The sequence below is a fragment of the Alnus glutinosa genome, chromosome 9, assembly GCF_958979055.1.
Source record: "Alnus glutinosa chromosome 9, dhAlnGlut1.1, whole genome shotgun sequence".
Classification (NCBI taxonomy): Eukaryota; Viridiplantae; Streptophyta; class Magnoliopsida; order Fagales; family Betulaceae; genus Alnus; species Alnus glutinosa.
In genome coordinates, this window is record NC_084894.1 from 15624617 (window position 1) to 15648333 (window position 23717).

General features: G+C 35.7%; 1 protein-coding gene across 2 annotated transcripts; it reads right to left on the reverse strand.

Moving 5' to 3' along the window:
• Positions 1 to 15363: 15363 nt before the first annotated feature.
• Positions 15364 to 19625, reverse strand: LOC133877954 (uncharacterized). 2 transcript variants are annotated; one of them, XM_062316418.1, is made up of 11 exons: positions 19301 to 19625; positions 19083 to 19136; positions 18667 to 18783; positions 18100 to 18555; positions 17437 to 17852; positions 16842 to 16941; positions 16522 to 16581; positions 16188 to 16277; positions 15979 to 16098; positions 15610 to 15855; positions 15364 to 15526 (listed from the first exon to the last, which is right to left on the reverse strand). In XM_062316418.1, exons 1-11 carry the CDS (start codon positions 19349 to 19351, stop codon positions 15485 to 15487), a joined length of 1752 nt encoding a protein of 583 aa, XP_062172402.1. In that variant the 5' UTR covers positions 19352 to 19625; the 3' UTR covers positions 15364 to 15484. The 2 variants fall into 2 exon arrangements, with proteins under 2 accessions (XP_062172402.1, XP_062172401.1); XM_062316417.1 differs by having other exon boundaries at positions 15364 to 15855.
• Positions 19626 to 23717: the final 4092 nt, after the last annotated feature.

A 23717-nucleotide genomic window follows, 5' to 3' on the forward strand; every position in this document is an offset into this window, starting at 1 on the left:
TTCATAAGCTCTTTTCCATTGAGACTCTTATGCATACTAATACGTCTAGCAAAAACTACAATATACATATCATGAAAACAACACACACAATTTTGATAATGCTATGCATGCTCATGAAAGTCTTATTAGTCTTTGCAAGGCTTACCCTCTAGTTCGTTATGAGGCTTACCCTTGAGCTCTTTATGAGGCTTACCCTTGAACTCTTTATGAGGCTTACCCTCGAATTCATTAAGAGGCTTACCCTCGAGTCTTTATTATAAGGCTTACCCCAAAGTTATCATTGTGAGGCTTACCCTCAAGTTACATGCTCATGCTTTATGCTTTACAATTCAAACTCTATAACCTATTCTTTGCAAATTATGCTTTCTTCAAATGATGAATCAATCAACATGCATTGTTATCATTCTACTTTACATAATCTAAATCTCAACCGCATCACATATTCAAACACTTTGAATCAATTCAACACCTTTCATTCATGCATCATTTCATAAACATTATTGATATAATTTGAACATAATCAAAGCTACTCAAATCATTCAAAACATATATTTCAACATACAGTTGTTTCGGATTTATAAAACAATATATATATTTTGCAAATCCATAATATATAAAAATAGTAGTTTCTCACAGAGTAGAATACTCACCTTGGCTACATTGAACTTTTGACTCGAATATTCCCTTGGATTGTAGTTACTGAACTCTACATTGGAGAACCAATTAAAGTCTCCAATCCGGACACAATCCTGCAAACATTAGTATCATTAGACTACTCTATTGACCTTATACCCTATGACACATAAGCTACCCGCGTGCTCACACGTCGCTTCACCCGCTTCTAAAGCTAGATAGATACCTAAGGCTATTATTAGATTAATCATTGGTTTTAGGTTCTTATTATATCTTGCTTATTAATTATAAGATGCATTAACTATTTTATTTGCCTACTTATTATTATTGTCACGTCACATTATCATTTGTTGGTTTGTAATTGACTACATTCTGTTGGACAAAATTACTTCCATGTAATGATGCTTTTAAACAGGGGTTCAGTTCTTTTAGACTCTTTTTATTCAGAGTTATACTTCTAGAAGATTCTGCATAGATTCCAAGTCAGAGAAATTGAATGTCTGAACGACTGTCCAAGCATCATATGTCTGAAAGACAAGAACTTTCTGTTCGAACCTTCCTCTGTGCTGAGAACCTTCGAACTGTTCCAGTTTGCATCCGTCTAGATGTCTCAGCAACACGATCGGACGCCTTCTAGTGTTCGACAAGGAGAAGGACTTTGTTCCAAAACATAGATATGGGAAGACAACTGCAACCGACCAGACGATGTGTGTTCCCGTTTGGATGCTATCTTTGATAAGGCAAGTCGGGTATACAAAGTTTAACCGTTCGGATGTCAGTATCCATGTCTGAACGCGCAAGCCTTAATATGAAAATAGTGTGCCGCACAAGTACAATCTTCAGGACGTCAATCTTCATGATCCGAATGCTCAAGCCTTAATATGGAAATTGTGTGCAGCTGAAGTGCAGCCATCCGAACGCTAGGGCAACATCGTCCGGAAGCGGCTCTATTCAGGAAATAATTTCAAGCGAATTTGGAAAGTCGATCACACAGTTGTCCGTCCGGACACCACCTAGGAAAATCAAACCAGACTCGATTTTGGATTTTGTAGCCTATAAATAGAGGCCCCTAGGTATGTAATTTGTAAGAATTCGGTAGTGAATTCCGTAGAGCTTAGAGAGTTTATTTTAGAGTGTTGTGCTGAAGCGTTCTCTCTCAAGCCGTTGCCAAGTGCTGTTGCTGTGTTGAACTGAAGTCTATCTTAGAGGTTATCCCTAAGATAAATGATTCCATTGAAGACCTCTTCAAGTAGGTGACTTGGTTAGGAAGCATTCGTGTTGGGTTACACGTCATAGTGCTAGATACAATCGCTGCATCGGGTATATGAGTGTTACTGTCTATGTACTAGCTTTGTCTTCTGAATAGTGGATATCCTGGGTTTGGTTGCCCCGGAGTGGTTTTTCTCTTAATTGAGTTTCCACTTTGTCAACAAAATATCTGTCTCTTTATTTTCTGCATTGTGATATTTTGTTGCACACTATTGCACACACTTGATAAATTAGAAGTCCTATAATTTTTAATTGGGATGGCTTGGTACACTCTGTTTAAGATTCAATTTTTGAGTGTTATCTTTCCTTTTGACTTCTAGTTTTATTTAAAATCTCTCAAAATCTTAATAATGTTCTTGCCTTTGATGGTACGAACTATGGTTATTGGAAAGCTCGTATGCAATTCCTTTTAAAATCCATTAACTGTGGAAAAATTATTGAAACTGTATGGACTAAGCCAACAGATGCAACTCACGAATCAGTCACTAATGAAAACACACGGCTATTCAATGATAAAGCCCTCCATGCTCTATGTCAAGCGCTATCACTGTCTGAATTTGCTAGAATCTTGAACAGTGAATCTGTTAAAGAAGCATGGCAAATCTTAGAAACAACATATGAAGACACCAAACTTGTTAAATCTGCCAAACTTCAAATGTTGATTTCTAGATTTGAAGAAATTAAGATGTTGGAAGATGAGACATTCGGAGAGTTTTACTCTAGAATGAGCGACCTAAGAAACTCAATGGTGAGTCTTGGGAAAACCATCTCAAATGTAAAACTCATCTGTAAAATTCTAAGATCTTTGCCTGAGCATTTCAGAATCTAGGTGACTACAATTGAAGAAAACAAAGACTTTGAAGAGATGAAGATTGAAGAGTTGGTGGGATCTCTTCAAACTTATGAGCTGTCCATGGCCCCGGTCAAAAAGGTGAAGACCATTGGCCTTAAAAATTCTAAGAAGAAAGTCGAAGTCTCATAACACTTTGCTTAAGTATCAGATTGAGACGAAATTGGTGTCGTTGGAAAGCTAAGAAAAAAATGATACAATTGAATGTCTGGACGGCCAATAGAAATGTAACGTTCTAGACATTTTGTAGTAATTAAAATACAAAATTTAGGTAAATAATTGATAGCAGTTAATTCAAAGTTATTAAAAATGCAAAGGAAAGAAATAAAAAAAGAAATAAATAAATAAAAATAATAATAATATATATAAAAGTAGGATGAAGGGCCATACGACCCTTCATCTGAAACAGTGGGGCCCCCACGTGAAGAAAAGGAGGGCCGAGTGGCCCTCCTCAAAAAACAAAAAAAAAATGGTGAGGAGCCAGTGCGCCTCACCTTAAAAAAAAAAAAAAAAAAAAAAAAAAAAAAAAAAAAAGAAAGAAAGAAGAAGAAGAAGAAGAAAGAAAGAGAGAAGAGAAGAAGAGGGTTTTAAGGATTTTCTCAAATCCACGAAGATCTAAGCTCCCAATCTCAAATCTAACTTCGGAAACGTGATCTACACGTGTGGATCTACGTTTTGACTGATTGTTTTGAGGTAAATTGCTAAATTTATATTTTTGGGTTTTTGGGTAAAATCTCATAAAATGTGAGTTTAATCCTATTGTTCTTTAGGTATTGGGCTACTAGGAGGTTGCTTGAGGCTACCCAAACCTTGGATTTTGCTTTGGTGAATTTTGGGGTAAGATTTCTCTAACCCTAACTTTTGGGTATAATTATTTAAGTAGTGTTTTATGTGATTAACCCTAAGTAAATACCTAAGGGTTAATATTATTGCAGTTAGATTAGCATTTTTAAATTATGGGTATGTGTTTAGAAACCTTAGAATCTTATGGGTAATTTATGACATAGCCTTTGAGTGATTCAAAGTGCTACTTAGTGCAACTAATAAAAATGAAGCTAAATTAGTGCATTATATTGTGTTTTAGTGGCGCTTTGCGAGCTGAACTTAGAGTCGTCGGAATTGGTGTGCGAACGGCCTAAGGTGAGTATTCTACTCACTGAGGAACCCTAGGAACTTAGATTTACGTATTGTTGTGTTTGGTTGCATTTATGATTATAGAATTTGTTGGTGAAGATATATGTAATTGAATTGTGAGTTATTGAATTGGGAATTGTGATGATAAGTTGATATTGATAGTGTTTGGTTGTATTTATGACTATAGAATTTGTTGATAAAATTGTTTGTGATTGAGTTGGGATATTTTGGATTGTAAATTGTATTGATAAACGGATGTTGATGAATCTTGGATGTTTATGACTATGGAATCTGTTGATAAAATTGTTTGTGATTGAGTTGGGATATATTGGATTGTAAATTGTATTGATAAATGGATATTGATGAATCTTGGATGTTTATGACTATGGAATTTGTTGATAAAATTGTTTGTGATTGAGTTGGGATATATTGGATTGTAAATTGTATGGATAAATGGATGTTGATGAATCTTGGTTGTATATGGTTATGAAATTTTGATGAAGACATATATATATTAACGATTGAGTTGTGAAGTGTTGAATTAAGAATTATGCTGAGATGGTTGAAATTGATATGTGGGAATTATTAGGGATTGAATAACATGATGTTGGAATTGCGGATGTGTGTGTGTGTGTGTGTGTGTGTGTGGTGGAATTGTGGATGTTTGTAGAAGGAAAAATTGTTTGGACATACATGTGTAACAATAGGGGTATGATGAGGTAATTTGGTATAATGAGAACTTGTAGTTGATAGATGGTAAGTCCAGTGTGGTAGTATCTGGCACAGTGGTAGGTCAGAGGGTAGTAACTCTTGGCTAAGATATGTGGTAAGCCTAGCATTGAAGTGTTAGCATACGTGAGATGTGTGCCCTGCGGGTCATAGCTTTACGGGTGATGTTGATGGTAAGCCTAGCATTGAAGTGCTAGCACTTGTGAGATGTGTGGTAAGCCTAGCATTGAAGTGCTAGCACACGTGATATGTGTGGTAAGCCTAGCATTGAAGTGCTAGCACACGTGAGATGTGTGCCCTGCGGGTCGTAGCTTTACGGGCGGTGTTGACGGTAAGCCTAGCATTGAAGTGCTAGCACATGTGAGATGTGGAATATTTTTATGGTATGCATGGAATATTATTAGTAGAAATTGTGATAATATATAAGTGTGTGAAGAACAACGTGACTTGTACTCGATAATGTGTTATGGTGTGAACTTAATGATTTGTGAATAACGCTGTTGAACCCTGCATGTAATTATGCTTGTGTATATTGTATACTTAGTGAGTTTTATACTACCGAGGCCTCGACACTTCTTATTGAGGCAGTGAACTCACACTTTCACTTATACGGATGTGGCTACCACCACAACCGTATAGATGAAGCTTCTTTGGATGCAGGTATTGATGATGCAGAGGATGACTCCGTTGCACACTATGTGGAGTACTACGACTTAGCACGTCGCTTGAGTCGTAGGAGTGTCGAACTCGGATAGTCCCTTTTGTGTATTTTGTATATAGCTAGTGTGACTTGTAACACGTAGATGTAGCCATTCTTTTGTATGCATAATTATGCTTAAGTCCCTTTTGTGTATTTTGTATATGAGCTAGTGTGACTTGTAACACGTAGATGTAGCCATTCTTTTGTATGCATAATTTATGCTTAAGTCCCTTTTGTGTATTTTGTATATGGCTAGTGTGACTTGTAACACGTAGATGTAGCCATTCTTTTGTATGCATAACTTATGCTTAAGCCTAAAACAGATAGACATTAATAGGCTCTTTTGTGTAATGAACAGTTTATGATTATAATGTTGACTTCCGCAGTTAGATTTTGTATTCCGCTGCATATATTATGTAACTCTGATATATCAGGTACATATTAAGGAATGTGTACTATGAGTTGGCTTAGTGACATGTAGGCATGCAACTGTGATGACTCATTTGTATGTTTTCAAAAAAAAAAAAAAATATTTGGGTCGTCACAAGAAACGCCCGGACGGAACACCGTCCGGACGGTAAGAGAGTAGTGTCCGGACAGCCTCCAGAAATTCCAAAAATTTTGGAATTCCTTCTTAGACGCGGAAAGGATTGACAGTGAAGACCGTCTGGACGCTCGGCCAAGCTGTCTAGACATGGTCCAATTTTGAGAAGAATCGTACTATGCTGGAAAGGCGGTCGCAGAAGACCATCCGGACAAGGCTATCTTCCGTCTAGACGCTCTACAGCCAGAGTCTAAATTTGTCTAGAATTAAGTTTTCTGAAGCCAATAAATAGATGGCTCTAGGCTTGTTATTTGTAAAAATTCAATATATAATTCATTAGTGCTTAGAGAGGGTGTTTAGGGAGAATTGAAGATCCGCTAGCTCTCTAGCCGTTGCCGATGTGTGCTACCATTGTTCATGTGAAGTCTATCTTAGGAGTCGACCCTAAGGTAAGGGAATTCATCAAAGATCACTTCAAGTATGAGACTTGGTTGGGAAGCGTTCACGATGAGCTTCATGTTATAGTTAAAGGTATGACTACTGCAATATGTTTTGTGAGTATGAGTGCTTTGTAACTTGCTTTGTCTTTGGATAGTGAATTTCTTGGGTTTGGCTGCTCCGGAGTTGTTTTTCTCTTCTCAGAGTTTCCACTTCTTCAACAAATATCTTGTCTCTTTTATTTTCCGCATTTAAGATATTTTGTTGCACACGAACACACACTTGGTTGTTTAGAAGTCATATTTTATTTTCAATTGGTATCTGAGCGGGTACACTCCGTTTAAAGGATTTAATCCATGAGTGTGAGCCTTATCTCTTTGTGATTTCTATTTTTTTATTATATTACACCTTTTCTCATGGATTTCTCTCTGTTATCTGAAAAAAATTATGATATTAAACTCTCTAAAAGTTTTGCTAAATTGGATAAAATGGTTTCTCCGAAAGAGCTCAAAAAGGTGAAGCAAGAAAAAGAGTCTTTGATTATACAATTGTCTAAATCACATATTTTGATTGACTCTTTGAAATCTGAGAATACTATGTTGCTTAATACTATTAATGAACTTGAGAATAAATTTGAAAAATTCTCAAGTGATAATTTGAAAAGCATGCTTTGTATTCACTCAGATGTTTCTAACAAGCCTGATTTAACTGTTGATGATTTAAGTACCTCTACTTCACATGCTTCTGATTCTGAATTAGATTCTATTGATATTAAGCATGTGATGGAAGATACAACTTGTTTAGATAATTCTTGCTTAACTAATCATGTGATGCCGAAATCCAAGGAATCAAGAATACAAGGTAAGTTTATTCCTAAGTGGCATAATTGTGGGAAGATTTGTCATATTAGGCTAAATTGTTATTTGTTGAAATCCCACAGGCGTTGGATTAAGCAGAATGCTCTGAGGAAAAGTGAAGTTGAAGATTCTTCCTCATCTAAATATGTCCCTCCTCATAGGAGACATATAAAAGGTAAGAGCAATGTTATTTGTAAGAATGCTAACCATAATTCTGCAGAGAATGTCAAGAAGCATTCAAACAAAAGATGCTTACCCATCTGTCATCACTGCAGCACCACCGGTCACATCCGTATCCACAGTTCCAAGCTCAGAAGAAGAAGGCTCAGAGGAAGTTGCCTACTAAGACCACATTAGGTACTCTACCTTCGGCGGGACATCAGGTTCCACGGCGTTAGCGGCGACAACAACGGTTTGTTCCGAAGAACACATCAAGGCATTACAAGAAAAAGTTGCAAAAGCCCGATAGCAACCATGCCTATGAAAGGTTGCCGAGCTTGTTACAAGGTATGCTGAGGAGAATGGACAGTATGAGCAATACCCGATCACATCTACCACAGGTACACAAGGTATGCATTAGAAAAGATGAGAGACCATTCACTCCTTGAGGGGGAGTGGACTCACCTAGTATAGGTGCAGTCTCACCATGCCTAGGATTTTGGTTCCTAAATCTTAGTGCATACCAAGTATGTTTGCATTGCATTGATTGTCATATATTATATATCCTATTTTTGCCTTGCATTCAGTTTGAGGAACCACATTTTCTATCCCTAGATTTTCTATCCCACCTTTGAGAAATTTCTGCAGGTACATTCTAGGGATGATAGAGAAAGCATGTCACTGCTTTTCTGTCTTAGTATAATCAAACCTCTCTCCCTGAGGTCAAGTTTGCTCTTACCTACATGATTTGTCTAGACATATGTTCTTTTCCTTTTAAGCATGTCTTTGTTGTTTTTTTTTTCTTTTTTTTTTTCAACAAAAAAAAAAAATAAATAAAGGGGAAAAGGATGCAGATTTTTATTTTTGTCTTATATAACTTCTCAGATATCTTATGTATGTTTAACTGATGTCTCAGTTCTTGATGCATTTATTATTTTTGCCTTTATATAACTGAGAGTTTGTACTTGATATCTACGAAGATTCCCTGTTGCATCCATACTAGATAGTTACTTTTCTCATGCGATGAAAAATGTGCACTATCCAAGGCTTTCCTAAGGTACACTTTTTTTCTCTGATTTTCTACTTTTGAAAATTCTTTAAGAGAGATTTTTGTGTGCTAAGATGGTCAAATTGACCAACTCGCTAATTAAACCTAGACCCCATAAATTCTGGCTTTCTCTCTAGGTTGCAGCACTAAGTGATACAAGCAATTATAATTCTGTGCTTATTGATATATGAATAAATTCACTACTTCTGTCCTGACTCAGCTATTAATCTTGTCCTCCATGGTGCAAGTAAAAAGAAAAATAGTGCTGCTTCTTAAGGGGAGAGTATCATATGAGGGCGACTAGGCCCTAGTAAGATAAGGTTTGACTTTTGACTGATCTAACTATGAATTTCTCACTTTTTAGAAAATTCAGTTGTTTTAAATCATATCAGCGAAGATCATACTTTATTGAAAAAGCTTTCACACATACACACGCATAGCATGAGTTAAGTTTACTATTGAAAAATTTCTATCTACAAGGAAATTTTTGTGCTTATTGACTCTTAATTTTCAACTATATCTTGGTATATTTTTGAAATACTATTTGACTATTTTATCAGTTATTTATACGTGCGTGTTCTGAAGCTAATTGTTAGTATTTTATATTGGCAACATTCTGGTTGACAAAAACACTTTATGTAATGGTTGCTTCTTAACAGGATGATCGGTTCGTTTTAGAGTCTTCAAGTAATATGGACAGTGTCTCATTTCATGCCATGTGTATGGTCACAAGTTTCTAAGAAGATGTCCATGAAGATTCCATGCAATTTTCAAGTCAGAACAGCCGATTCCTATGCAACCGTCCGGACGGGCCTTTGAAGGTGTCCGGACTCTCCTTAGTGTCCATCAGATAACGATGAAGCCGTCTGGATATCAGAGCAACACCGTCCGGATGCTAGGTCAATCAGTATTCAACAAGGAGTTGGATTTCAGAAGTTGACACTGTTGGGAAGTCTCTGCAAGTAATCCAGACGACGTGGCAACACGTCCGGATGATGTCCAGTATTTCAGAATATTCTAGAATTATGTTCGAACGCAGAAAGGATTTTAGCGAAGATTGTCCTGACGCTAGGTCAAGCCATCCGGACGTGAACCCGATAAAGATAGAATTACGCTGTTTCTGAAAGGATATTGCAGAAAATTGTCCGGACGAGGCCAACTTCCGTCCGGACGCTCGCCAGCCAGAGTTCGAATCTCAGTAGTTTTTGAGGTCTCTTTAAGGCTTAAGCCTATAAATAGGGGTCTCTAGGCTAGTGTTTTTTTACAGAATTCGACAGTGAATTCCATAGTGCTTTGAGAGGGTGTTTAGGGAGAATCGAAGATCCTCTAGCTCTCAAGCCGTTGCCGGTGTGTGCTCAGTTGTTCGTGTAAAGTCTATCTTAAGGGTCGGCCCTAAGGTAAAGGAATCCATAAAAAACCCATTCAAGTGGAAGATCTGGTTAGGAAGCGTTCGTGTTGGGTTACACGTTAGAGTTAGAGGTATGACTACTGCATAAGGGTATGTGAGTACGAGTGTTTTGTAACTAGCTTTGTTTTTGGATAGTGGATTTCCTGGGTTTGGCTGCCCCGGAGTGGTTTTCTCTTCACAGAATTTTTACTTCGTAACAAATATATTGTCTTATTTAAATTCTGCATTTAAGATATTTGTTTGCACACAAACACACAAACACACACACTTGGTTAAATTAGAAGTCAATAATTATTTTCACTAACGTTAGGAAAAATTATTTTTTCTGCATATTTCCTTTTGTTTTTCAGCTTTTAGCGTGAAGCGTCCGGACGTACATTTTCTTGCGTCTAAACGCGCTCTGCTTTGTCGATCTCTTATCTAACAGCATGTCGTCCGGATGAGTATGTACCACGTTCGGACGAGAGCTTTTTGCATTCTCTGCCAGACACACACTACTTTTTGCCTGCTTTATCATGTTGTGTTGTGTGCGTTTTCTCTCGGATTTCTCCCGAGATATAGATATTCTCTGCACATCCTTTCTCATTCCTAGGTATTTCCTTTGACTTTCCTTATTCTCTTAAGCTTTGGTTCTTTTAGAATATTGGAATATTTGATTGATTGGAATGATGATTTGAGAGATTGTGCATCTTTTTTTGTCTTTATGTTGGATGGACATTGCTACATCTGTGTCCTTTGGATTGCTATATCTACTTTTGTTTGTCTTTGTGCATTCAATTGACAACCGTCATTATACCACATTCTTTTTTAACTAATAGGATCTAATATTTCCTTGTGGTGTTATTTTTGGATAGATTTCAATTTAAATTTTTTCAGGAATATGTTGTCTAGCGGCTTCCAGCATAGTGTCAGACAGAGGGCTCTTTAGAAAACAGACCAGTATTGAAATCATATGTTCCAGAGTTCTCAGAATTTAGATGAGCTCCTTTCCCCCGCTCATACAGAGTCTTCCGTAACCTCTTTCTCAAGATCTATACCAGTTAGAGATTTAGTGGTGAATCTTCTTTATTGTCTTGCAGACCAGTTGTTTAGAGGATTTCATTCTGCGGATGATCGGTTTTGGGCTAGAAGACTCAAGTGACTGAAGATTTTCAGTCTATGTTTCCCAGCTTCAGGAGCATGAAGCCAAAGTAGCTCAAATTCAGGAGATGTGATGAGGTGTCCTTTTGTGTTTTTTCAAGCTTTTGATGAGACACTTTACTATTAGTCTTGTTTTGGATTTTAATACTTGTGTTTTTCTCTAAATACTCTGTTTACCCTTTGTCCTTTTGAGACAAAAAGGGGGAGTATTTTTATATTTAGATCGGGAATGTATTTTTAATCCGGTCAAAGTGATTTTGTCTCAGAATGGCCAAAGGAAGAGCTTGTTAGTATTTTGTATTAACTACATTATGTTTAACAAAATCACTGCTATGTAATGTTGCTGCTTTAACAGGGATGCCGTATATTTTAGAATCTTCATAGTATTTAGAGTTTATGTCTCTAATATAGAAAAGCCTCATTATGGCAAGTTGCAGTGTCACAAGCTTCAAGAAGGCTATTTCAAGTGTTCAAGGAAGATCCTGTGCAGTTTCCAAGTCAGAACAGTCGGATCCCAAGTTCCCGTCCGGACGGCCCAGTCTAAGCGTCCGGACGCTCATCAGTCAGTAACATACGTCCAGATGAGGTGGCAATACCATCCGGACCCCATCAGTGTCTAGAAGCTTCGAATAATGGAAGGTTGCAACCGTCCGGATGACATGGCAACACATCCAAATGCTCTTCAGAGTTCGAGAAGATTTCAGGGTTCAAGTGCATCCGTCCAGACAACGTGGTTATACTATCCGGACACTATTCAAAGCCCAAGTAGAAATTGGATTTCATGTTCAGACACGGATCTGGAAATAGCGACTGTCTGAACAGAAGGGCAACACCGTCTGAACGCTTTTTAGGTTTCCAGGAAGATTTTTGTATACGTCTCAGTGTTTTTATCATAACTCTCTGCTCATGTATCGGATTGAGACGAAATTGGTGTCGTTGGAAAGCTAAGAAAATATTATATAACTTGAATGTCTAGATGGCCAATAGAAACGTCCGTCCAGACCACCATCCGGACGGAATGAGAGTAGCGTCCGGATGGCCTCCAGAAATTCTGGAAATTTCAGAATTCCTTTTCATACACGGAAAGGATTGACAGTGAAGACCGTTCGGACGCTCAGCCAAGCCGTCCAGATGTGGTCCTATTTTGGGAAGATCGCACTATTCTGGAAAGGCCATCGCAGAAGACTGTCCGGAGAAGGCTATCTTTCGTCCGGACATTCCATAGCCAGAGTCCGAATTTGTCTAGAATTCCATAGTGCTTAGAGAGGGTGTTTAGGGAGAATTGAAGATCCGCTAGCTCTCTAGCCGTTGCCAGTGTGTGCTAACCTTTGTTCGTGTGAAGTCTATCTTAGGGGTCCTAAGATAAAGGAATTCATTAAAGACCCTTTCAAGTAGGAGACTTAGTTGAGAAGCGTTCATGATGGGCTTCGTATTATTGTTAGAGGTATGACTACTGCAATAGGTTTTGTGAGTACGAGTGCTTTGTAACTTGCTTTGTCTTTGGATAGTGAATTTCTTGGGTTAGGCTACCCCGGAGTGGTTTTTCTCTTCACAGAGTTTTTACTTCGTCAACAAATATCTTGTCTCTTTTATTTTTCGTATTTAAGATATTTTACTGCACACGAACACACACTTGGTTGTTTAGAAGTCATTTTATTTTCAAGCCTGCATATATATATATATATATATATATATATATATATATATATAAAAGTATATGCCTTGGTCGTTTTATCAAATGGGGAGTCCAACAAATTTTGAGTATTGAACTATTCATGATTGAGATTAGTTTTTGAAATCCCATGACTATGTGTTAAGTTCACTTTACATTGGTTGAATCATATGATATCTCATAATGCCATGTTAGTAGCTTAATTTTTAATTTCTTAAAATTGTGAAGATGAAGTTTATTTTGTTAAGCTTGCTAATGAATGAGAATCAATGTTTTTGTGCTACTTCAATCTTATGGATAACATGATCTTGCATAATGTTTGTGGCTATCATTTCTGACAAATCCTTATGAGACTTCACTTGTCTACTAGGGAGTCCTAATGGTTTAAAAGGTTTGTTACGTATGCTAAATGCAATCGTACATCCCACGAAATAAGGATTTATCTTGTTGTTTTTCAGTTTTATTTCTTGTTTTGTATTGCTAAGGGACTAGCAATATGTAAGTCTGGGAGTGTGATAAGCGGTGAATATTTTACATTCAAGCCCCTTCACTTGCATATGTCAATTCCTTAGCATTATTTTTTGTATGATTTTGTGTTGTTTTTTTTTTTGTTTTTAGGTTTTAAATAAATATGCAATTAATTCCATTGATTTTTGTCTTAAAGCATACTTTGAGAAGACGTAGAAGATGTGGTTAAGTTTAATAAAATCATGAAAATGATTAAATCGAAATTTCTCTAATAAGAGTCAAAATCGGATTGGATTCAAATTTGGATTATATATACACGTGCATATATTTTTGTAAAAATTCGTGCTAAAAAAATATAATATTTTTATTATATATATGAGGGGCATATATTTTTATTATATATTCTATTTTTGTAAAAAAATATTATAAAAAAATATATTCAAAGAAAAAAAGAATATATTAAAAAAATGATATATACGTCTCAGTATTTTGATCATAACCTTCTACTCAAGTTTCAAATTGCAATGAAATTGGTGGTGTTGGAAAGCTAATAACAAATCTAGCAAATATGTCTATGCCAAAATTGCCCTACAAATCTGTACGAATCCTATTCTAATTTGTATTAGGTTTGGTTCCTAATTTGAGTAGGAGACTCAAGTACAATTTTTCTAGAATTCCTAGGGCTTCTAGGGTTTGTTTGCTCCCTATAAATAGACCCCTAAGTTTCAAGAAAATGTGTGCTTAGCTTTAGATAAAAAAATTTTTTTGGAAGCTTGACATGGCAGGGGGCCATCCCAACACCACGATGAGCAGCTAAATTCGTAATAGGGTGTTGATGTAGCCATTTCCAAGTAATAATAGTTTAATTGTATTTTAATTTGTGATTTTCTATATGCATGATAGTTGTATAACTGTGAGAATTGATCTTGTTTATTTATATTCAATCATTGTAAATTTCTTATCTTATCTTAGAAAGTCTTTTATATTGATTAAATTCAATTCTTCATATTTTCTGTTATGGAATGATTGTTATACAACGAGTTTAATTGACATATGATTAAGAAGGTTAGATAGGCTATGCGTTGGGAAAACGAATTGTACTACACCCTAACTTAGTGTAATTTAGGTAGACAATTTGTACCAATCGAAGATAAGTTATATTATTCCATTGATTGTGTATATCATTTTAAAAATGTAGCTAATCCATACCTAAGGAAGACAGGTCGTATCGCCTCTTAGTGGTTAGGTAGATGGTCCGTACCAACCGAAGATGGGTTATATTTATTCTTTAATGATAGTATTTTCTTGACTACTCGAGTGAGACAAGCCTTATATCATTGCATAATATGAATTTCCCTTGTTAATTTACGATTGACAATTGTTATGCGGTGAGTGGTGAAATTAACCCCCTATTTTTTTTTTTTTATCTCTACTCTCTTTACATTTTTGTCTTTTACTTTTGTGTATTTATTTTTAGAAAATAAAAATAAAATCAAACATATTTTAAATTAAGTTATATTTCTCTCGAAAAGCTTGATAACAACACCTACGCAGTCCTTGAGGTTCGACACCTTCAATATAGCCATATTTTACAAGGATTCATATTGTTTTGACAAAAAACGGCTCCAATTGTAGCCATTTGAACAAAACGGCTCAAAATCAGCTATTTTAAAATGACTTCAACAATGTTAAAACGTTTTTGTTGAGAGGACATAATAAATGAGGGGAAATTTTCAAGAGTTTTTGTTAAAACGTTTTTGTAGTTTTAGCTGCAGAATATGTCCTCTCATTTATTTATATTTTATTTATTTATTTATATTTTTTTTTAAAAAAAAAAAAAACAAAACTCTAGAAAATTTCCAAAGCTCCAAAATTTCATTTCACTTTGAGCTTAGTTCGAACTATCCACTTCTTATTCTAAACTAAGAACAAAAAATTAGACAGAAATATATTTGATCTAATTTAATACCAATCTTAATACCAAAATATTCGTAGTTATCTTATGAAATTCCTTGGGTATATTACATTATACACATGTTATAAGATGTGTTTCGTATGTATTGGCTTATGACTAATTGTCATACCACTGTGATGATTCATTTTTTTTTTAATTAAAAAATTGGTCGTCACATGATATGTTCAACGAGAGTTACGTGGCATTAATGAATTGATGTAATAAGCATATCATTGATTAATTGGATGATAAGTTATGGGAGGGACCTACTGGAAACCAAAAGAAAACCCTACATATGAACCTAATTGTTAAAATTAAAAATACAAAAATGAAATTAAAATCGCACGAAAATAGAGCAACTAAAAAGAGAAATTAATGCGACCTGGTCGAATTCTTCCTTGTATATAGTTAATTTGTTACAGAGAATGAACTAATAATATTATTTGGCAAGCCTCCTTAATTCCTTCTTTGGGGAAGAGAATTACATCCACCTTAGCCGGTCGCTTACTGATCGAAAAAGCATCTGAAAAGTAAGGAGCTTAATTAAATTGCTAACAAATACTGAAATTCAAAGTCATATGGTATCTTCTCAACGATGCTAGATACCCTGGCAAGGTTGTGGCCTCTGAAGCAATCCACCATTGCTTTCCTTAATGACCCGGAAGTTGGTAGCTGTTGGCAAGCCCACTCCACAAATGAGTCTGTGTCTAGGGCAAAGTCAAGCATGTTTTGAAGCAGGAGCTCTGGGAATGCAATTCTTTTCGTGCCAGTCACTACTATTGAAGCTTGCAAATAGTCTAGCTTTGATTTTTCCAACTCAACTGCAACACCATCAGATGTGTATATTCTAACCTGCACGTGTGTATATATATATATATGATGTACGTTAATTCTTCGGATTAATTAATTTTGAGCATGCTCGTGCGTGTTCGTGTGAAAATATATCGATCTAGAGAGTTTGATTGTTTAACTTACAGCAGGAGATGAACGAGTTCCACACGACAGAGCAAATATGACATTTGGATCCATTGACTCCAATCCATAAAGTTTGCGAACCGCGACTTCCTTGTCATCCCTTTCATCCTTGCGATAAATCTACTAGAAATCGCGTCCAAGGGGATTAATTGCACCAGTAATTACATATGTTTATAGCTAGCTAGGTCAAGTTATATATATATATTTACCTCTTTCCGGCTTGAAGATGCTGGCTTTCTCAAAATGAAATGCTCTATTGCTTGAGCATTTATTATATTACCTCCTATGTTAAGGGTTGCCTGAATTCACAATTTACTAATTATTAGTAAGATTACAAGATCGATCGATCAGTTTATTATTATTATTATTTAACTACATGATGTTCTGCATGGACTACGCACCGTTTAGGCAGCTATATATATATATATATATATATATATATATATATATATATGCTTGCAGTTACTTTTCTTCCTTTTTGAAACAAAATCAATGCGATTTGCTTTGGATCCAATGTTAACTTGAAGAGTTTCCGAGACGTACCTTGTTCATCAATGCAAGTAATTTTTCCGGAGTAGCAGGCACCCCATACTGGAGAAATCCCTGAAACAGAAATGTAAAATACGTACTACGTACATCCATCACAATGACTTCGAACATGCACAAGATAAAAGCGCCTAAATTAACTTTAAGCATCAGATTGTCGAGTACGTATATACATGCAGCTGCGGCTCTGATGCATTTGTAAGATTACGTGCATGTATATATATATAATGCTTGTTCTACACAAAGTGTATGTCAAGTAATTTTTTTTAATAGACACACACAAAAGATATAGGAGAAAAGAAAGGTAATATACGTACATGCATGATACAAGCATTGTACACGTTGATCCAAAATGCTAATTTCTGTTGGTTAGTCAAGAATCTCAAGTCCACCGTCTGGAGACTGTTCAACAAAGCCCTGCGATCCACAAAGACAAAAGGAAAAATTAAAACTTGCCTGGATTTATGCCGCCTGTAATTAATTGTGTATGGTATTTATATATTAGGTATGGAATCCAATTATAATTAACTATGGCTTTTCTTTGTTCATGCATATGTGACCATTATTCCACATGCAATTTAATATCTAATGTACTCGAGTGCATATATTCTTGTTGTAGGACATAAAATTTACTACAAATTGGGTCAGAGGAATTGGCCTTTAAAAGTGACATATGTCTCCTTAGTATATAATTAATTCTGATTACCTAAAACGTAGGAACAATTACAATTAAATATTAAAATAAACTATAATCAGATTTGAATACAATCAAATCACTTGTCACATGCTTTTTCTGATAGGATTAATAATAAAAGGAATTTCTCCAATCAGTTTAATTGTAGGAAAAATCTGTCGGTTAATATATATATATATGTATATAGATCTATTTGTAGAGTTGAGCAACCTATATACCTCAACTTTGTTAGCAAAGGAGTAGAAGTGGAGCTTGATATGGACTTGGGGTCGAGAGAGGTTGAGGTGAAGACAACCAAGTTCTTGTAAGGACCAATGTCCCTGGGAATAGACTCTTCCACGTTGAAGATACCATATGGGTCTTGTTGCCTTGATTCCTTTTGTAACAAAGGCTTCAACCCTGTGTCGGCCCTGAAGCTTCTTGAACTCAAAGAGGGGTTGTTCATAGACCTGAAAATGGGGCCTGACTTCTCCAGTTCCATTGCTCTTGATGTTCTAAGCAGTCTCGTATATATGACGTTCAAACATTTCATGATGCTCTCAGATAGCTTGTTGGGTTGCCATTGCTGGTTTTCCTCTTCTAATTGAGATTTTGGAGGCAAGTCTGAAATAATTGGTGTATTTCGTTCTTTTGGCTGAGACAAAGTCAGTTTTGTAATTAGTATCTACGTACGTACATCCACATGCATGAATTTAAGGGAAATGCTTTTACATTATCGACGAATTCATTAATGCGAAAGCTCGCAGAAAATAAAATAAATAGAAAAAGGTTTGATCGATCACTATTAATGCATGTTATCTCAAAATCACGTACAACAGCAATAATATTATTAATTAATCAAATGGCACAAATTAATGGGCTGAGCTGTTGTCCGTACGTACCTTGGGTGATGGATGTCGTGGATCTCGCAAGGGTGAGGATGGCTTCAGCATCCCGCTTTTTCTTGGAACCTTGTCCTGAAATATAGCAGCCTCACGGACATGATTTTCTTTCTGATCATCAAACCCTCTTGAGTTTCCAAATTTCCGATCAGCTACAGTACTACCGTAGTCGTTGAGATTATAGTCGCCTTTTATAGCTTTGCTTATGAAATGCAATGCTTTTGTCTCATATGCCATCATTTCATTACCACCTTTATTTATGGGGGCTGGGTTTGTTGTGAGTACTGATGGATATTGAAGAAGAGTTCCATGTTGCCATTGTTTGGATTGTTTGGATTGCGATTCCTTGGTGACTTGCTGTTCATGTTTCAAACTATTTTGAAGTTGGCTTATCTCGGCTTCTAGTCGACTTATCTCTCCCTCAACTATAGCTAACTCTGCTAAGAGCTCTTTCATCTGCATAATTTACGTTCATGATGATATATATATATATATACATATAAATATATTCTTAATGCCATGCTGCATGTGTGTGCATGTGTGGAATATTAATGAAAAGAAGTTTACCTTAGGAGGAAGGAAGTTTGGGATTCTGATTGCAGAACCTTTATGTTGATTATGGACATGCTCCAAAATCTCATGCATCTTTTCTTCTCGATTAAGCATTTTTTGAAGCATAGAGACCTGTTAGATGGAAATCGTTCATAGCATGATACTTCACTGAATGGAATCAACTAATTGAGGGCCTAGAACTCTATTACATTAATGAAGAAATAAGGATTGCTTCATTTTTCTTTTAGTGATCAACATTGAAATTGCAAAATCAATATTAATTGGACTGCATGCCTCATTGAAACGAGAGGAACATACACATATAGACCTATGATTGTTCTTAATTTGTGAGGGTGAAACTATTCAAACTTGAAAATGCTTGGTTTCGAATCCTGGCTAGCTAGCTAGAGATCAATCTATTTTGCCCATACCTCTTTTTCAAGCTGCTTCATGTTTTGCTGCCCACTTATAAGCTTTTTCTTTCTCTGTAATTAATTTTGGGAAAGAGAAAAACAAATTAATTAATATACTCGATCCATGTGTACATAAAGAAGAGAGAAAAAGAAAAAGGGAAACTAAGGAATTAATGATCGATCTTTCGAAACCTCTCCTGGTTGTGGCAAAGAATGCATAAAATGATACAACTTACAGTAGTAGTCTCGAACGGCGTGTGAAGCGATAAGTCCCTTTGGCTCGCCATTAGTTAATGAAACTTGAGCGGACAGCAGCCAGCGTCTGGGAGAAACACTAAAAACAGTATGGGATATTGGTAAAGGTTTTGGTTATCCAGATCGATGTGAAAGTGCGTAGCTTGAAGCCAAAGGAAGGGTACTAGCCGGTTGTTGTTGTTGTTGTTGACGTTTGATCAATCGAATTAATGGGAAGAAAAAGGGTTTTCTCGCTTCTTCAGAAGATTAGAGGGAGCTTTCAGATTCAAACCGGCCAAGAAACTGGCCACTGGCCAGGCTAACCGTCTCTCACTTGTGGGTGGGACATCATGCAGAGAGAAAAGAGAGATTAGTGGGTTTGGCTTTGACGTAGCTTGCAATTGTTGTAATTTTGAGACCTGGCGGTTACACCTTTTCTCCGCAACTACTCTTCGATCTTTAACGCTAAGGCTTTTATAAACTATATATATACATACACTTTATTTATTTATAGGATTTTGTTCCGATCATGAATCAATCTTTTTATAAGGATTTTTAATTCCAACAATTTATTAATTACTCTAAACCTTTGTCCTACGTACCTCCTAATTTAATCAAAACAAAATAATTAAAAGCGAATAAGCGAAATTATATATCAATTTCTGCGGGGTTTTATATATATCGGTTTTTAGAATTTATGCTTGCTTTCAAATACAATTTGACTGCTATGACTGCATGCCTGCTGGATCATTAGAATAGTCCGACCGACCAGGAAAAAAAAAAAAAAAAAAATCATCTTTAGAACGGTCCGCTGAAAAATTGATATCAGAAAATGTTTTATTTATTTATTTTTTCTTTGTTCTTTTATATTCTTATTTCCGGGATAATAAAAATGGGGAAGCAACTCTCCCATATATATGTGTCTCCATTTAGGATCTACCAATTTCAACAAATCTAGTTCTTGTGCTCCAGTTTGTGAAACGTCTAAGTAATATCTTTTTACATGCTTTTTTAGCGGCTCTCTCAAAAAATGTCTCTTAGAGCACTCTCAATGGATTAACTATTTGCAACTTTAAGCTAAAATAGCTAAACAAGAAGTTAAAAACAAACTCCTTTAGATTATGTAAACAAAAGTTAGAATAGATTTTGCTTAGTTTCGTGAACAGTGCAACACTACATATAGCGTTGCACTGTTCACATATTTGTTTGCGAAAATGAAGGGCAAATGGGTTTCAAGAAGCTCCTAAAACCCAAACCTCCCCAATTATGGAAACGACCACCACCATGAACACTCTTTCCAATCCCAAACCCCTCTCTCCCAGCACCACCGCCAACCCCTCCTACTGTGCTTCGCACTCTCACTCTCTTTGACCACATGGCCACCCACAATGCCTACCTCCTCTCCGCTTCCTCAAGGACCATCTCACACCACCCATCACCCCCACCCACCTCCTCCACTTCCTCAAGTCCAAGTTCCGCCACTGCCCTTCGCTCACCCACTACGACTTCCACATCTTCAACTGGGCCTCCACCATCGACTCCTTCTGCCACGACCACTCCATGTTCAAATGGATGGCCTGCACGCTCACCGTCACCAACCGCTTTGACGACCTCGGTTCCCTCCACTTCATGGCCTCTAGCCCCTGCCTCTGCTCCAACGGTATCTTCTCGTACCCTTCCACCAAACCCATCTTTAGATTTTTGATCAATGCATATTGTAGAGTTGGTAGATTGGATGAGCTTGTGGTTGCGTTTGAAACAATGAGGAAAATGATCGACGAGAGGCTCAGTGTGACGATGTATAATATTTTCATTCATGGGTTTGTGAAATGTGGGCAACATGAAAATGCACTAAAGGTGTATGATGAAATGATTCAGAGTAGGGTTAAGCCGAATGTGTATACATTTAATATAGAGTTAAGAATAAAGAAAGCATATCTATATAATATAGAGTTAAGAATAGATAATCGGATGTATTGTGCCTTTCAAAACCTATTAGCTAAACTAGATAAAGTGGGTTTTGGTTAATTATTTTAGATTAACATATATATAAGCCATTGAGAGTGCTCTTATTCCCTGAAATAAGGCATGCAACATGTAGCTATGAACAAGACAGAATGTGATAACAACGTATATAATATCTCATTCAGATTTACTATTTTGCACGAAATTAATAATCCTATGGAAATACGCTTAGAAAAAAAAAATATAGAAATAGGATGACAATATGATACATCTTTTTTTCTTTAACAGGACAAAATTTTTGTACGTAAGAATTGTGAATTCAGAGTATAATTTCTCCCTATCAATTGAGGGATCCACATATTAGTATTTATAACCACTAAACAACCTTACAACTACATCAATAATGGGAGGCTACAACTATTAATCTAGTATCTAACTATACATATTCTAACATATGAAGTAATGAGAAGTTATAACTATTCATCTCCTATCTAACTATACCACTACAAAAAAAAAAAAAAAAAATACACAGTTTTGAATCGCTTAATTGGAGTCCTTTTTGGACAAAAAAATGACTCAAATCATTTGAATAGTGTCGGTTGAAAAGCGACTTAAAACATAGGATATAGACTCCAGTTTAGAGTCGTTTTACTATTCAAATGACTCCAATTGGGTGCAAACGACTCCAATCATTTGGAGTCATTTTGCGCTAAAACGACACTAATATATTAGTCGTTTTAGTGCAAAATGGCTCCAAATGATTGGAATCTTTTTAGTGCAAAATGACTCCAAATGATTGGAGTCGTTTTACAACTAAAATGACTCTAAATCCCCCCCCCCCCCCCCCCAAAAAAAAAAAAAAAATTACTTAATTGATATATATATTTTTTCTTTTGGTAATACTTGATAGATGTAACGCCTCGCTTTTACAAAAAGCGTAAGTAAAAATTTTTGAATTTTCACGTGACATTACGATCTCATCAGAGTTAAATATTGGCAACGAAATATAATACAGACTTAGGAATTAAATAACTTTTAAAGTAGTAGTAGTCAGGCCTCACAGGGCATATAATTATACAAGCCCACATTTCTAGAGTTTAGTAATTACACGATAGCAGAAATAGAAAATATTGTTTTTGAAACCAGGTTAATGAACTACATCATAGTAGTTCCCAAAAAGGAGGTGGTCTAGCCTCAAATATCAGTATCAGGATCAATCTAAGGGTCTGGATAGACTTGATATTCTTTCTCTTCATAACCTGATTTAGCACATAATACAAAGAGAAAACAACAACACAAAATACTAATGTGAGTCCGTTGTTTCCCATAATAATATGAATGCTGATTTATTTATTAAATGCAACATAATGCAAATATGGCTTTATAATCATGTATACACAATATATAATCTATGGTCGCGAGTCATAGATATAGATTGAATATAAACATAATCATAAAGCAATGATATGACAGATTTAAATGCAGAGTTTTAGGTATTTCCTTTTTTTCACTCCTCTGTTGGCCTAGGCACGGTTAGCGTCTTATATGAAACCTGGGCTTCCTCACTTTAACTTTTAACTATATTCTTTAAGAGCCTAGGCTCCTGGAAACCTGGGTCTTCCTTGGTAACCTGGGTACACCAGTTTTTATATTTATTACTCTCTTTTTCGATACTTCTACATTCACTAAACCTAGGCAACCAGTGAATCGTCATGTACCATTGTGGATCTAGATCCACAGCTTGTTATTAAATATACTATTATAACAATAAAATATGCAAAGTCACATGCGCAAACAAGTAAATAAAGTAGTAATCATAATATTATAGGAAAAGTCAACCAGCTTCGTTCTCAGTAAGTATAGAGATACTTACTATTTCTACTCCAAAGGTTTTTCTTCGGAACTGCATAATTGAAATCATGTAATAATACTAAGTTAGTGAAAGGCATTATGAGAATGTTCATTACTACTTCTTCACCTATTTATTAGAGGTTATTCTTCCATTATAACGGCTACAGATTAAAAAATATGGCCTTACTCATTTTATTTATTTTTATTTTACATCAAATATCCATATTAACATAATATTATCGTTACTAGAATTATTCTCTCTTCCCAAAAATATATTTCCTTAAAAATACTTGCTTAGACCTATATATATATATATATATATATATATATATATATATATATATATATATATATATATATATATATATATATTTGTAGCACATAGTGGACATTTAAATTTAAAACAAGAATACTCATATAATCTTGCACCTTTTTATTTCACAAACAAGTCTACACATACACCCGTTTGACACACATTTCTACAAAGTCACTCACACACACATACACACGTCCTTACCATATATATATATATATCACATATTAAAATCTCAACACATACTTCAAGCTCATAGCACACCTCACTCACAACACACATTCAACACT